We start from the raw sequence: 16,580 nt of genomic DNA, 5'->3' as shown, positions 1-16,580 counted from the left end.
ACATGTTTACCCCAACTTCTAACAACCATATCCATTAAATTCAGAGTTAACTCACCATTGTCCCTGAAGTTTTGGCGGATGAACTCTGATGACATGTGAAGATGATGATGAACATAACATCAGTGATGCTGAAGATGATTGGCCATGCAGTTACCGATGACAGATGACTGGATGAAATGATGTGGAGTGTAACTGCATGGCATAAGGAGTCTACATGTGCGTTGACTCCACCTCATCTCCTCATTTTTCATGTACCACACTGCTCTCATTAATGTTAAACAATTTCCCAACACCAGCATAACTCAGGCCCTCCCTACACTTGTCTAGCAATTTCATCTTTTCCTTCAAGCTCATTTCATTCTTTGTCCATCTAGGGGTGCGCTCACCAGTAAGGGATGCGGGACGCTTGGGGCCCATGCTAAAGGGACGACACAAACACACGCAGGACAAAGCTATCATAAGTAAATCGCACAATTGGGAGGTAATTCACTAACAAATTAGCACAGCAATGCACTTCTTACCTCTGGACATGTGAGAGCACAATTATTGGGGACAATAACGAGATCAGGGGAGGTTTGGTGTGGCAACGTACAGGCAGCAAAATGACCGCGACAGTGGCAGGACACAGACTGAATGGGAGACATAGGAGCAGAGGAGCGCGGTGGTTTGGTGTGGGCCCGTTTTGGCGCGAAATTACCTGCAAGCACCTGCGCAGCAATGCTCTGCAGCCGTGAACGAAATCTCGGCTCCACAGAGGGACAATCTGCAAATGTGCGAGGCCCGCGAAAGTAGAATCTGCGAATGTAGAGGGCCTGGTGTGTGTGTGTGTGTGTGTGTTATATATATATATATATAGTATATACATATCAATCTATCTATCTCTCTATATACAGTATATATATATATATATATATATACTGTACACACACATATATATATTCACATACATATACAGTATACTGTATATGTCTATGATACACTGCCCATGATTCCAGTACTGATCTCATAAAAGACAAGTAATATTACTGTAAATGTATCACCAAACGTTTCCTTATACTTAACCCGACAACTGCTGCATTAGGTTTCCTGGTCTACCCTCCCCCCCCCAAAAGGAGGAAAACAAATTTTTACCAAAAAATTACTTTTGCTTATATGCAATGAAAGAGTGCATGGAAAAGTATAGGAAAAACAAACATGCATTCATTATTTACCTTGGCTCAGGCATTATAAAGTAATGAAGTTGCACATCTGACACCTCCCTTCTGTCTATGTATCTATTGCCAGATGCCTTAATCTCATAAAGGGTGGCCACAAACAAATCGCCCCCACGTCGCCCTGTCCCCTGCCATTTCACTGCGCTGTTCCCGGCTCACACCCTCCTCTCTCATATACCTCTCCACTCCAACCCTCCATCTCATCCTTGGCCCCAGCCCCCCTCCCTCTCCCCACCTCCACCTCACTCACATACATTCTCCTCATCAGTCTCTCGCTCTTCATCCTCCCCATGAAAACCACCTCAATGTGTTTCTCCAAACACTTTTGTATCACATCCACATCCATACCACAACTCTCCTTCACTTCTTCATTTGCCAGTCAGTCTCTTCATGTGACTCCACATGCTCCTCTCAAATAACTCATTTCCACGGCTCTCACTCTTGACTTGTGTCCCTCCAACAAGGTCCAAGTTTCACTTCCATACGTCAGAGTTGGTATCACAATAATGTCATGCAGCAAATTTTTCACTTCCATGCACACTTCCTTGTTACTCATCATTGCTTTCAAAGAACCAGCAACCTTTCTTCCTTGTTGTATCCTTTCAAGCACTTCACCCTCCAAATTTCCATCCTTACTCATCACATTACCCAAGTACTTAAATGCCCTATGAAATATTAATCATATGAAGAATGAGGAAAATTTCGAAAATACATACTGTACTGGATCAGGATGGACTACAATTTCTTTTAATACTAAATTCATCTACTAGTAAACCTCCGTTCTACTTTGATTTTTTATTTTCAGTGTATTTTGCATTACTTCTTTCATATCATTTTATCCAACTAGGAAAGGGTCTTCCAAAGTGGAGGAATGAATGAAGGGTATACAGTAAACTATCTAACATGTTCAGTTCAAACCATCTCTCCTTTGCTAAATACATCTGGAGGTAGTAAGCATGGAATTCTCAAAAGAAACCATCATACTGTTCCTTATTTGTCACATCAGCTCTCAGTCTTAGAATACAGATAACTCAATGCTTCCACTATCACTGCATTACATTTCAAGACACTAACTTACCAGTACATACTACACTACATTATTCAGTATTCTTCAAATATGTCAAACTAAATTTATCCCCTTCCCCCATGTCATGAACTACTGCACTCCCACTTCATACCATGTGGTCCATCCATTGCACTTAGTCTTGTCACTCAGCTGGCAAATTGCTGTATGTTGCAGGGATGACCACATCAGCATCGCCATAAATTTCTGCATCCCATAACCCTTCGCATGCTCTGCTGTGTCCCCTTTTGTAGGGTATGCCTATTATCTGCATTACTAATTTCATGAAGCAGGCTATACAAAGGTAATGATTAACAAACTGTCCCAAAACACACAAGAACTGGATATTTGAGTTACAAGGTTGAGTGCAATACATGGTCCATCTTGCATATCAATGAACTGGTATCTACTTCAAATAACCACAGCATACAACATTTAATTTCAACTTCAAATTACCCTACAATGTGAGAATTAATCTGACAGGAATGGGTGTTAATTTTACAAGACACAGAACTCACATGCAGCTTTCTTTCTGTACTTCTTAAAAAAATAAGCCTGTTATCCAATCTGATGAGCCTTACAATGTACAGATTTTATATGTCCCTGCACAAATACAAAATCAGGAAATTTTGGATTTACCTAGTGACAACTATATACAGTAGTATTCAGTACCTTTAAAAGAGACCTCTCATAAAACAGAGGTTATGGGTATTATTCTTATCCTCCTACATGCAAAGGTCATCCATGATGTAAATATAATGATTTTGTGGTAGCTATAAAAAAGAAAAGGGGGGGGGGCATTACAATGAAGTGGTTGACAATATCAACATATTAAACAAGTCTTAAGGAGCACATATCTCCACCAAGGCAGCCTGTTCCTCTAATGGTCCTAAATTATTATTTCAAGTTTGTGGTAGTTCCATTCTATGATTTTGCCAAAGAAAAAAAGCCTCCTTCACAGAGGTATCAAAAAACTTTTTCATTAGGTAACATTTACCTAACAATAAAATACAAATGAAAACCGGAATACTTAAGTAAGGATATGAAGTCACTTACCTGAACCTGAAGAATAATATGGTGAGGATGTGTATCTCACTTTTCCATACACATAGTCATCATTCTTTTTGTCACTCTGAAGTTCTGTGGAAGAACAGAGATAAGAGTTATGGCTGTCGTAAACAAAATGTTTTACAATATCACCAGCTAGAGTTACATCGTAAAACATACTATACACTGTATTTAGAAATATAGTGAGTCCATCAACTGATCCTTCATTGCTCCATTAGGAGCACTGTACCACTTTCAAAATCCAGATGATCACTAATGATTCAATACACAAGGGTCTAACATTAATCCTATAAAAGTAATTGCCTTTCAGTACTGTAATTTTTCCAACATGTTTATCAGGCTATAAGTACTGTATTAGCCAACCTTAAATTTTCAGCTACAAAATCATGTCAGGCACATTCCTGGCCTATAAGGTAAACTTCCAAAGAGTGAGCACAAATAAACTTTTTGTCAAGCAATGTTCCAACAATAAATGAATAAAATCATTTGACAAACTTAATTATTTTTGTATACACATACTGTAGGTGCTGTTAAATCTGTCACTAACCCGGTACCTGCTCTGTACCATACCAGTCAATATGTTTTCTCAAGGGCTGATAGAGGAATATGAACAAAATAAGAGTGCATCATTGTAACACACAACTGTTCAGCCATTCACTTCTAATTCTCAACAGCAGTGAAATCTGAACATTTAATTCTCAACAGTGGTGAAATCTGAACATTTTGAACTATAGTCCTTCAATAAGCAATCTCCAAAATATTTCTTTTTAATGAATTTTTTGGCATTAGAAAGTTGCGCTATTATGCTAAGAAACAGCATTCTGCCAACCACCAGACTATCATAATGAACTTCACAAATATATTTCTATTTACCAGAAACTGTGTACCAGTGGTAGCTAATGTATATTATTTATTGCACTACAATCATTGTCTTTATGTTCACAACTGCAGCATACCATACTGTGAAGCAAAATTATAATCCACACAGACCTAATTCAGGTAGACACTGACTTCAGAGTACATTTTCCATTCTATCGTGGCTAAACTACAGTCCTTTTGTCCATTCCACACCACATTCCATATCATAAGCTTATTAAGTGGTAGGTGGGGACACTCACCATCCACTCACTCAGTGTAGTGTTGCTCTTGGGTGACTGCCTTCTCCTCTCTTTCCTTTTTCCTTCTTCTGTCTTTTACTTTATTCTTTCCTCTTCCTTCTGCCTATGGGTGATTCTACACTCCTTCTGTCTTTCTTTTCATCATTCTTTCCTTTTCCTTCTACCTACGGGTGATTCTACACTTAGTGGCAAGTTAAACAGTTTCTTGTACACCAAGAAAACATTTATTACACTGGGTGGTAACCATATAACCAAATTATGGCACCTGGAGGTTTAGTGGGTGATTAAGATGCTCCAATTAGATTGAGCCTGTACAGGTTTGGTTGAGGTTTACTGCTCACGTAATGCCACTCGGGGATGAGTGAGGCTGGTCACTCATCTTACATGTCAGGACCAACATGCCTAGCCCTGGGTTGCTACATTCCTCATGGGGCAACACAGGCTTAGATGATGAACGAATGAATGTGGTATTAAAAATGTGGATGAAACTGGAACTTGTGAAAACATCAGCAGTGTGAACGTAGAATGCCACATACGTGAATCCAACGCCCACAGTGCTCATTACCTTCCAGTGATGTCATAACTTACTTACCTTGGGTAATATTGGGACTGTGGATGTCAGAGGATGCCATGAAAATATCAGCAGTGTAGACAAACAGTGCGCCTAACATGAACCCCACGACAACAGGTAGGAAGGCCCATTGCCCCTCTGCCCCATACAAGCCCGATGATTCTGCCAGTTCGATGGCTGGAGCAAGAAGGGACCAGAAAGAGGCAGCTGTCATCACTCCACCAGCAAACCCCAAGCTACCATCTAGCACCTTTCTCTGAAACAAAAATGAACTTTTAACCCTTTCAGGCCTATGGTGTCTTTTTCCATTCTGTCTTACTATCTCCAGATTATTTTAATTCTGTTTAGGTTAGATTTTTAAACTTGGCAAGGAAAGGTGTAGTTGTCTTTAACTCCTTCACTACCCAGGAGTTCCCTAACTACTATACTGTGGGTTCATCTGTTAAGCCCAAAAACTATTTTATTTACAAGGTTAGGCACTGATGGTGTTATTATAACTATCCAATTTTTCATCAGGTTCCATCAGTTCCCAACTAAACTGATGTCAAGAGTATTCAGCCACTCCTAACACCTCTATTATTTTTCCTTCGCCAGATTTCACTTCCTTTTTATCTTCTGCTTTATGGCAACGTGTACAATCATGCATGATACAATACAGTGATCCCTTGTGTATAGCATACTTGGTCATACCCCTGTTCTGGTTTTTGTTATTACTGTGATGAAAATCTGCACTCCCACTGTTATAGCATGAAAACATTGTTACTGAGCATCTGAGCTGGTTTCTGACAGATTCAAAAATGAGGCCCTATTTAAGGAATTAATCCCAGGTGGTGATCATTAACTCTCTGCTCCCTAGCCTCAAAACCCCTTCCTTAAGTCTCTTCCTTATTGTGACTTTTTCATCACTTTCTATTAACCTAACCATGCCCATGTGTGTTTGAGGTATTTACTATTACAGTACAATATGTAAGTAACTGGTAAATATGAATTGTTGTAAAATGGAAAATTTGGGCTTGCACTTGGGATGCCTAGTATTAAGTAGGAAAAACCCTATAGATTCTGTGTATTAGTAGATTCGTATTTTCATAAATTTAAAGACTAACTCTCTATTGGAAGTCACACCCTTTCCTGTTTTCCATCCATCCATCTTCCAATCCTACGTTGCCCTATGAGGAGCGTAGGGGCCCGGGGCTAGGCAGTTGGTCCTGACATTTAAGATGAGGGTGACCAGCCTCATTCATCCCTGAGTGGAATTATGTGAGCAATAAACCCCAAACACCCCTTGGATATAAACCTTCACAGGCTCAATCTGATTGGAGTGCCTTAATTACCCACTAAACCACCAGGCGCCAAAATTTGGTTCTGTGTTTACCACCCAGCATAGTAAATGGTCTCCAGGTGCACAGGAAACCATTGGGCTTGTCACTCAGTGTAGAGTCACCCATAGGCAGAAGGAAGAGGAAAGAATGAAGGAAAGAAAGACGCATGAGGGAGTGTAAAGTCACCCGTAGGCAGAAGAAAGAGGAAAGACTGAAGGAAAGAAAGACAGAAGGGGATGGAAAGAAAGAAGGATGGAGGAGAGGAAAGGGCAGACACCTGAGAGCAGCATTACATCGAGTGAGTGGATGGTGTGCGTCCCCACCTACCACAAACCTCGATATATAAGAAAAACATCATGGCATCATATTACATAACTGTCCTTCGGTGAAGCTGTGATTAAGTCCTTCAGTGAAGCTGCGATTATTTCTAGAAAAAAATCATGTATCTTATGCTTCACTGCCCTTGTGAGGAAAGGTTAGGCAGCAGGTTTCCTTGATGTGACGTGCAATCCTTTCTTGACACAATGTTAAACTGTGAATTGTGACACATCTAGGAGCACAGGATGTGCCTTCTAAGCTCAGCAGTGCGAGCAGCCATGGTTTGTTGCTTTACCTTAGACAAGTCTGTTTATTATTTGCAAGTTTTTTCTTGATCCACAGAGCCATGGTCTGTTTGATGCATGATGTCTGGGGGAAAACCTCCATTTAACGGTGGTTTTAGCTAATCTGTCAGTACAGGTATCTCAGGTGTACCTGAACTGTCCCCTTTTGATGCAATGATGAGTTTTCTCCTCCCTTTACCATCATCTTACTGCTATAGAAGGGGGGGGGAATCACACATCAAGATACAAAATGAGGGGCCAGAGTCGAAAGAAGCAAAACATCACACGCTGACTCATGAACTGGGGGTGCACTGAGGTGGTGCTGGGCAGAAAACTGGAACCTGTAAAGACCACTCAGCTGCCAATACATGACGCACCAGCTGAGCCATCTCCTGATATAAGTTTGACTTCTCAAGTAAAGACTTACCAAATAAATAAATGGAAATACCTGTACACAGGGGATGCCTACCATATTTTGAGGATACTGTATTTAAAATTTTCATTTGCTGACAGAAGCTTGGTATGTTTGACTTACAGATGATTCTCTCTAATATGATGCAATAGGTACGAAAGTGATGCACATGCCCAGAGTGTGAAGTAGACACAGTATTGGCAAAAAACTACTTTACTGAAATATCAGTATAACATGCTTTTGAGTCATAGCTGAGGGGTGAAGAGCACAAAAAAACTCACTGCTTACTTCCAGGCAACTTTTTAATGAATCATGAGCAACTTTAAATGCAGGTGGTATTGGCAAGTCATCAGCAACTTGATCATGAAGAAAATTTTAACACTGACTGGCTGAGACAGTAGTAGAATGGATGTGGAAGATGTGCAGATTGGCCTGGGTGGAAGGCAAAATCCTGGAGGATATCCCCTGTACAAAGGGCAAGGGGGAAAAGAAGTGTGTGGTAATCATAGGAGTATCTGTCTTCTTAGTGTAACAGGAAAAGTATATGGTAGGATATTTATTGACAGAGTTAGGGAAATAACAAAATAATTAGTTGGAGAAGAACAAGGAGGTTTTAGGAAGGGAAGAGGCTGTGTAGATCAGATACTCATTCTTACAACTTTAGTGGAAAAAGTTACTAGAGAAGGGAAAGAAGCTGTAAGCAGCCTTTATGGATTTGGAGAAAGCAGATTACAGGGTGGATATACAAGGACTGTGAAAAGTATTAAGGATATATGGAGTAAATGGGAAGTTGTTGAATGCCATGAAGAGTATGTATGAGGGTGCTGAGTCTGCAGTGTGTGTGGATAGTGAACTGGGTGAATTTTTCTATTTGAAGGTTGGATTGAAACAGGGATGTGTCATGTCTCCTTGGTTGTTCAATCTGTACATGGATGGGGTTATAAATGAAATACAAGGTAGGGCAGTGGATGCTGGAGCAGCCCTAATGTGCGATGGCAGTGTGTGGAAACTCCCTGTACTATTGTTTGCAGATGATGCCGTGCTGTTCAGTAAAGACGAAAGGGAGCTGCAAGGCTTGGTGAATGAGTTTGGGAATGTGTGCAAGAAACAAAACGTAAAGGTGACTGTAGAGTAATGGAAACTAAAGGTGAATGTAGGGTAGAGTAAAGTTATGGTCTTCGAGAGAAATGAAGTCACTGAATGTACAGTGAGGTTGAATGGGGAGGAAATGGAAAATGTGAGTGCATTTAAGTACTTAGGCAGTGTGATAAGTAAGGATAAAAGTTTATAGGGTGAAGAGCTTGAAAGGGTACAACAAGGAAGAAAGGTTGCTGGTTCTTTGAAAGCAGTGATAAGAAACAGGGAAGTGAGCATGGAAGAGAAAAAGTTATTGAATGACAGTATTGTGATACCAACTCTAAAATATGGAAGTGAAGCTTTGACCTTGTTGGAGGGACACAAGCCAAGAGTGAGAGCAGTGGAAATGAGTTATCTGAGAGGAGCATGTGGAGTCACATGGAGAGACAGACTGACAAATGAGGAAGTGAAGAAACATTGTGGTGTGGATGTGGATGTGATAGGAAGTGTCAGGAGAAACACCATGAGGTGGTCTGGCCATGTGGAGAGGATGGAGAGCAAGAGACTGATGAGAAGAGTGTATGTGAGTGAGTGGAGGGGGTGAGAGGGAGAAGGAGGCCGAGGATGACGTGGAGGGATGGAGTGGAGAGGTATACGGTATGAGAGAGGGGGGGGGGGTGAGCTGGAAACAAGGCAGTGAAATGACAGGAGACAGGGTGACATGAAGGCGATTTGTTTGTGGCCAGCCACCCCTTACAGGATTAAGGCATCTGGCAATAGATAGATAGAAAGATAGATGGACAGACTAACTGAACCATAGTATATAAACTTCAGTCCATGACAGTACCAACCTGTGTGCCTGGGAGGAAGCAGACTGTGGCAGCCCCAGCAGCTGTGAGACCCCAGGTGAGTAGGGTCCCCAGGAGGGCCTGAGTCACTGCTGACACTCCTATCAACATCCTTGGCTGGCAGTGTTGTTACTCACCTACAACATAAGAGGATGTTGTATTCTCATCACCTATTTGTATTACAACCTGAATAACAATTATATTCCTTGCAGACAATAATACAAAAATTACACTGATTCTCCAGTTTTAAAGATAATGTTGCTCCTACTAGCTAAAATTACATAATAATAATGTAAATATACAGCTCGTGGTCAAGTATAATTTCTTTTTTTTTGCCCTTTTTCGATACTGCTTGAACGAATTGGAGTGGAGAGCTTTTCTATGACATTCCTGTCACAAATGCTTCACTTAGTGCATACTGTAATAAGAAAGGAGAGGGATGGGGATTCTCCAGCTCCTAGTTCTGTCTGCTATTGCATCAACATTAAAACTGGGAAGACTAGCTCTGATCACTGTAGCAAACAACTGATGAATGAATGGCTAGAGCTACAAGGTGGATAATCCCCTTCCCTCCTTATTTACTAACAAAAGGATTAGATAGGTTTGATTATATTAAAAAAGATTACACTGTAGCAGCATTAAAACAGAGGTCCTCCTGGCATAAAAGAGCAAAGGTAGAACAAGGATAAAATATATATAGGCCACATACATCTATACATAACAATGAGTACATGAAACAAAAAGCCATCAATATTAAAATCCATATAACATCATCAAGGACATAAAAAAGTGCATAAAACAACTGTGGTACAGTACATAATATTAAAGCTGTTAAAGCATTCATTTGCTGAGGAAAAGTAGTAGGTGGGGGCACTCACCAACCACTCACTCGATGTAGTGCTGTTGTCATGTGTCTGCCCTTTCCTCTCCTCCATCCTTCTTTCCTTCCATCCTCTTCTGTTTTTCTTTCCTTCATTCTTTCCTTGTCCTTCTGCCTACGGTTAACTTTACACTCCCTCTTCTGTCTTTCCTTCATTCTTTCCTCTTCCTTCTGCCTGTGGGTGACTCTACACTGAGTAACAAGCCAAATGGTTTCATTTACACCAGGAAACCATTCACTATGCTGGGTGTTAACCATATAACCAAATTTTGGCACCTGGTGGTTTAGTGGGTAATTACTGCTCTCCAATCGGATTGATCCGGTGAAGGTTTATATCCAAGGGATGGTTGGGGTTGATTGCTCATGTAATGCCACTCAGGGACGAGTGAGGCTGGTAACTCTCATCTTAAATGTTGGGACCAACTGCCTGGCCCTGGGCTCCTATGCTCCTCATGGGGCAATGTAAGACTGGATGATGGATGGATGGATGATTGGATGGATGGAAAAGTCAGAGAGAAGATCCCTCCCTCCTAACTGATGCAGAAAAAGAGAGAGAGAGAGAGAGAGAGAGAAAATGCATGAATCTGGACTACTTCTATGATCACTCATAAAACATGGTGACTTAAAGAAAAAAAAAAATCAATCTGCTACCAGTATCAGGAAGGAGAATTGATGAGGAGCCTACCTGTGGTGGCACTGTGCACCCTGGGTGAAGCAGCTGTGACCTCTACCTGGGAGTCAAACCTTCTGTTTTCCTATTGAGTACCTCACTTCAGGAAGGACTCACAGTCTAATCATGGTAAGGTGCTGTATAGCACACAGGGGCACCAGATATCTACATGGTATGTGTATTGTACCTGTACGATGACCCCAAAGAGGAAGCTGCCTACCTGTGGTTGACAGATCTACTCAGCCAATAAATTTGTACAGTACCTACAACAGATTTTAGGTTATCAAAAGCCAAATTTCACTAAATACAAAAATGCTTCTTAATACTGCTTCCATTGTAAATCAACTTCAATTCCCTAAGAATATTCCTTATTGTTTATACAGGCAGGTCCCATTATGTGAGTAGGATATGTTCATGGAGGACTGCTCAGATAGTGGAAACTCATATAACGAATTAAGAAAAGAAAAAAAAAAAAAACTTGTATGATGGAGAACATAAAATATTGGAATGATAAGGTTAACTGGGCCTGCTCACATCAAATCTGGGTCTAAATTGTCCATTCTCGAATCACTGGTATCTCATATAGTCTAGTGGATGCTTGTATAATGGGACCTGCCAGTACTTGAAATGGCATCATCCTACAAGGAAGCTGTCACTTTATGGAGACCATCATTTTCCACCATCTCTTCTAAACAAATGAAGGCCTACCCGAACCTTTTTTTTTCTTTTTTGCATGTTTAATTACTTGAATTTCATCATTCATTCTCATTATAAACAACTTTTTATGGAGGTTGGAGTTGCATTTAAAAAATGTATGATTTGTGACAGAAGTGTACATATCAGATTCGAAGATCCCACAAAAAAACATAAGAAAAACCAAAGTTTGGAGTTCAAATCTCTCTTTTTTTTTTTTTTCCCTTGGAGGTACCGTAACACTCTTATGCATTTGATTCATTCTTCCTTGCATAAGAAAAAAAAAGAAAAAAGTTGAAACTAAATACAGTACAGTACCAAATGAATTTACCAATCATATGGTACTACAGGTACCTATAATCATATTTTAAATCTTGGTATAACAGATAACTGGAAGTGAACAGCTACCATACATCCATTTTTTTCCCAGACAAGTCCTTTTTCATTCTTTGATCTTCACCCAGGAGGAATTTCTAAACAGTCAAAGTTGTCTGGAATTTTGTTTGTTTTTTACATATCATGCAGTTTTGACAGGCTAGTACTGCAGTACAGAATTAGGAATGAGAAATTAATTCAATCTTGAAAGAAAAAAATGGGAGAAATGGAGTTCCCCCGAGCTAAGCCCTGTATTGGACTATATAGCCCTGCTAGGGTTACAAGAGGGAGCTAAGGTTTAAGTGAGGCTGCTTTTAATCGTAATAGTAATGAATTAAAATGTCGGATTCGTGGTGAAGGGGTTAGGATTTATTATTTTTAGTATGAGTATAGTTTCCCGGCAAGGCAGCCCGGGCGAGGCTCGAACTTGCAATCCCACGATTACAAGTCCAGCGCGCTACCACTGTGCTACCGCGCCCCCAATCTTGAAAGAAGGATTTAAATGTACATTCTTCTTCTATCTTGGATTATAACTCAGAGTCTGGTTCACTTTTCATCATGAACTGGTGCTATAGCCTCCTCTCCTGGGAGTAAAATATTAAACCAATCATGGTAGCCACTGCACATTTTCAGATATTTAATGAAAACAACATGAAATGAAAGGCATGGGGGTATTAGATATCAGTAGTTTTAATAAGTTAATATTTACTGCTTCATCCCCATCCTCCCTTCCTCCCAGTCCTTGGTAGAACATCCTCTTTTCTGTACATTCTGATATGGTAACCCTATGGGAATGTTAAAAGAACTTTTACATGCTTTATCCTGGCTCACAGCCCTGAACATTTCTTCATATCAAAATTTCTCCAGAAAATATGGGTCACATTCAAAAACAGTACATTAGCAAAATACGATAATAGTGAAATCTGCTTAGGTACTGGTACTGTACACAGGTACTGTACAGTATGTTATGGAATAAGTTTTAGAATACTATTACATACCCAGTCCAAAACAATCTAGTCCTTACCAAAACTAAAATAACGTTGGGCCCCCTAATAAACTGAAAAGATCTGGAACAGTAGTTGGTATAAAAAAAAAAAAAAAAAAAAAAAAAAAGTCAATGGACATGAAACTGACTGTGGTAAAGGGTCTAAACCGAGCAACCTGCAATTGTAACGTTAATCCTAACCCATTACCGTTACACCGCCAACTCATGTATACGTGTCACTGAAAGATAAAACACCCAGATTTATACAATACTGAACAAACTGCTGAAGGTAAACTGTAATAATCACGGTGGCACCCGACACCTTGATAACTAAAACCATACTCTAACATACCAGGAAGTGTTTTCATGTTATTACACACATACCTCTTGGTGCTCTGATGCTTAACTATCCACCTCACCTTCATAAACTGGGCGACTGAGGTAGATAATAAGGTGAGGGTAATTACAATTCATACATTCACCCGCATCACTCATGCTGCTGCCTACTTCGGCTCGTCAACATTTCGTTCTAACACCTCTCTTAGCAACCTACTGATACTTCTAAATTCTGACAAATTCATGGTAGTACATATGGATTGTAAGTACTAATATGTTATTACAATTATTGGTATTCGAGGCAAATTATATTGCAGAGCCGAGTACGAATGATTTAGCCGCTTAATCGCTTATTTTTCCTCGAGCTGTCACTACCTGTCAGGTCCGCCAGCTTGTCGAGCTTTCTCGTACTACAGTTTGGCTGTTATTACGTCAGTTATCGGCTTCTCCCAAAGGAAATAATTAGAGATTTGTAAAACTAAGACAAGTATTAAATTCCTAATGAGGTAAGGTGGACATGGAGCTTACCCCTTATTTCTCCTCACATCCCGTCTTAAGTGCACATCTCATTTCACCTTTATAATTTTCTCTTTTTGCTTTCTCTCCCCTTTCATCTTTTTTCCTTCTAACACCCCCGTCTTATCCATACATTATCCTTATTCTCTTCCTCTGCTTTACCTCAGCATTCTCTTCAATCTCCTCCCCGCCTATCCCTCAAATTCTTACAGCTTTTCAGTCTATCATTCTCCCTTCCGTGCCTTCCTCCTTTGCCCATTCTCTACTTTTCATACCTTCACTACGATGACGTATTTTATTTTATTGTTGTCATCTCAGCATGAATGTATTAGGCTAATCTCAGAAGAGACTTCGAACTGGAGGGGGTTCCAGTGGTGACGCAATTTTTTGGTTTATTCTTGCTACCTCTGATCATTTATTTTCACTTTTTTATTATTATTTTTTTTTACGGGTTATAAAGGCTATATTTAACCGTTCTAGTCTGGGAAGCATAGTCTGAGATGAATAAGATAGTTTGAAGGTAACAGGAATAAAACTGAAAAAAAAAAGGGGGGGGGAGGAGTTGCAGATTTAAAGGGACCTCTTAACTTGCGAGACCATTCGTACGCTGCACAAATTCGCAGTAAGAAGAAACTAAAATAAGGCATCATCGTACTGTACCCTTGTGGCATGGAAAGTGTGAACGTAATTTCTCACCAGTTTGTTTCCTATGGGTTGCTGATATTCTGTTGCACAATACACGTATATATGATACTTAAACCGATGTTGGACAGATACAACTAACACGCAAGGGAATATTTAGGCATGATATGCAGTAAACCGGCAAGGAAGAGGTAACAGAAAGACTTTAATTTCACGAGGGTATTTATGTGTACCTTGCACTGGTGTAGCCAAAGGGGTGGCTAGGGTGGCATACCACCCCTGAAATATGCCTTGCCACTCTACTGGCCACCCCGCATTCCCGGGGGACTACCCACGCCCCCTTCCCCCTGCAGTGTTCTTGGTCCTGGACCACCCCAGAATTAGGCTTGGTCACCTCTGGCGACCCCGTGAAAGAAATCCTAGCTACGCCTTTGGTAAAAAATCTAACTGCTAGTGAATACAGTTCTTGAAACAAAATTCCTGTATCTTCACAGCGCCCTCGTACGCATCTCCGGCATTTTTTTTTTTTTTTTTTTTTTACATACGGGTACTTATCTTGATGTCCTAGCTCTCACATCACAAGGGAGGTAATGGTCGCAGAACCAAGGCAGAAACCCCCCCCCTTCCTCAAATTCAAACCCATAATGGTTATCTGCTTTAATGTCCTTATTGTAGTCGATAGGCATAAAACTTTTTTATCTGTTTAAAATCTCCTGCACATTGTGATAATTACGTCGGTATATAATAGAAAAATGTGAATATCATACGAGGGAACAACAAGGCCTAATATACAAAATCACCACCACCACCACCATCATCATCATATCCATTTCTTGTTCGCACATAAGGATGGGACAAGGTGGGGTCCAGAAAGCAAGGAAAGAGAACACACCAGAGGGAGAACTAATTAACAGCGTGTCTAGTGTAATGGGCCACACACCCATTCACTCAGCAGTCAAGCTACGAAGTCTCCTAGGGCAACGAGAATATGGCCCATAAAAAATACAAGGTTGGTACTGTATGTGAGTCAGGTTCGTACTCTGAGGGCAAGTCGTCGTACCCTCCATTCATCATGCAACCTCTCCATGTAGGCTATTCGTTGCACCCCGGTGCTTTTTACAATACAGCCGTAGTGTTTCGATACCTTCTTTTAGTTTCATCATCAGCAGCAGCAGCAGCATCCTAACAATAGTTTCCACCTAAGAATTTGAGTAAAGTAGTATTCAGGAACGAAGAGAGAGCTCGGAATAAAAGTGGGAGAAGTTTGAATTTACGTGATGAACCTAAAGCGCGCTAAAAGGAGCTGAGAGACTTGAACTGTCATATCTCAAAAGACCATGCACTGGTATGACTGATACTTGGCAGAAACCTTCATAGACGTGACCTGAATCGATCTCTGTTGACCTCAATCGACCTGATGGACCTGGAATGACCTGAATGGACCTAAATGATTAATGCTGTCCTAAATTGATCTTCGGTACTTGGGTCAGAACATAATTAAAAGACATGATAAATGACTCAAACGGATCGAAGCAGACCTGGGTGGATGTGACTGGACTTAAAGTGATCTAACCGGGTCGCACTGGACGTGAAGGACCTCAGTGGACTTAACTGGACCTTCATGATCCTGAAATGAAATAACCTAAGAACCTAAGTGAGCCTGAATAAGTGCGGGTGACCTGACTGGACCTGACTGAACCTGACGCTCTAAAACTGACCTGCATTTACCGAAGTCGAAATTCATAAACGCCTGACTGTGACCCGGGGTGGTATTATGTTCCTGGCTGGAGCTCAGTGGATAAAACTGATCTCAGTTGGCCATGGAAGAACCTGCAATGATCTGAGTTGAACTGGGGGCCATTTATTAAGTGGCATAGGAGGCTTAGTAACACCTCCTCCTTAGCGATATATTTTGCATATATATTGACATTCTCTTGTATGTTATTATTTCTCTCTCTCTTATACATATATATATATATATATATATATATATATATATATATATATATATATATATATATATATATATATATATATATATATATATATATATATATATATAAAACCAAAACAGTTTTCAACAATAGCATCAAAAAGGATACTGAGGTTTAATGTGCAGCATAAATTGCTATTTAAGATTTGTTGCGAAATCTCCAAGACCACTATAGCATTTGACCCTGAATGTGAAGGG

At 40.3% G+C, this 16,580-nt stretch overlaps 1 protein-coding gene across 1 annotated transcript in view; it reads right to left on the bottom strand.

Moving 5' to 3' along the window:
* Zip48C (Zinc/iron regulated transporter-related protein 48C) overlaps positions 1–9,403 on the bottom strand; it is a 45,888-nt gene extending 36,485 nt beyond the window's left edge. Inside the window, exons 1-3 of the mRNA XM_080273821.1 lie at positions 9,296–9,403; positions 5,056–5,290; positions 3,334–3,417 (exon numbers count right to left, since the gene is read on the bottom strand). Coding sequence (XP_080129947.1) covers positions 3,334–3,417; positions 5,056–5,290; positions 9,296–9,403 — 427 coding nt within the window. The remainder of the gene's footprint in view (positions 1–3,333; positions 3,418–5,055; positions 5,291–9,295) is intronic.
* Positions 9,404–16,580: the final 7,177 nt, after the last annotated feature.

The sequence above is a fragment of the Coenobita brevimanus genome, chromosome 6 (genome assembly GCF_032717465.1).
Source record: "Coenobita brevimanus isolate Jiangsu-jjx chromosome 6, ASM3271746v2, whole genome shotgun sequence".
Taxonomy (NCBI): domain Eukaryota; kingdom Metazoa; phylum Arthropoda; class Malacostraca; order Decapoda; family Coenobitidae; genus Coenobita; species Coenobita brevimanus.
The sequence above is the reverse complement of the archived record's forward strand: the minus strand, read 5'-3'. Positions and strand labels throughout refer to the sequence as shown.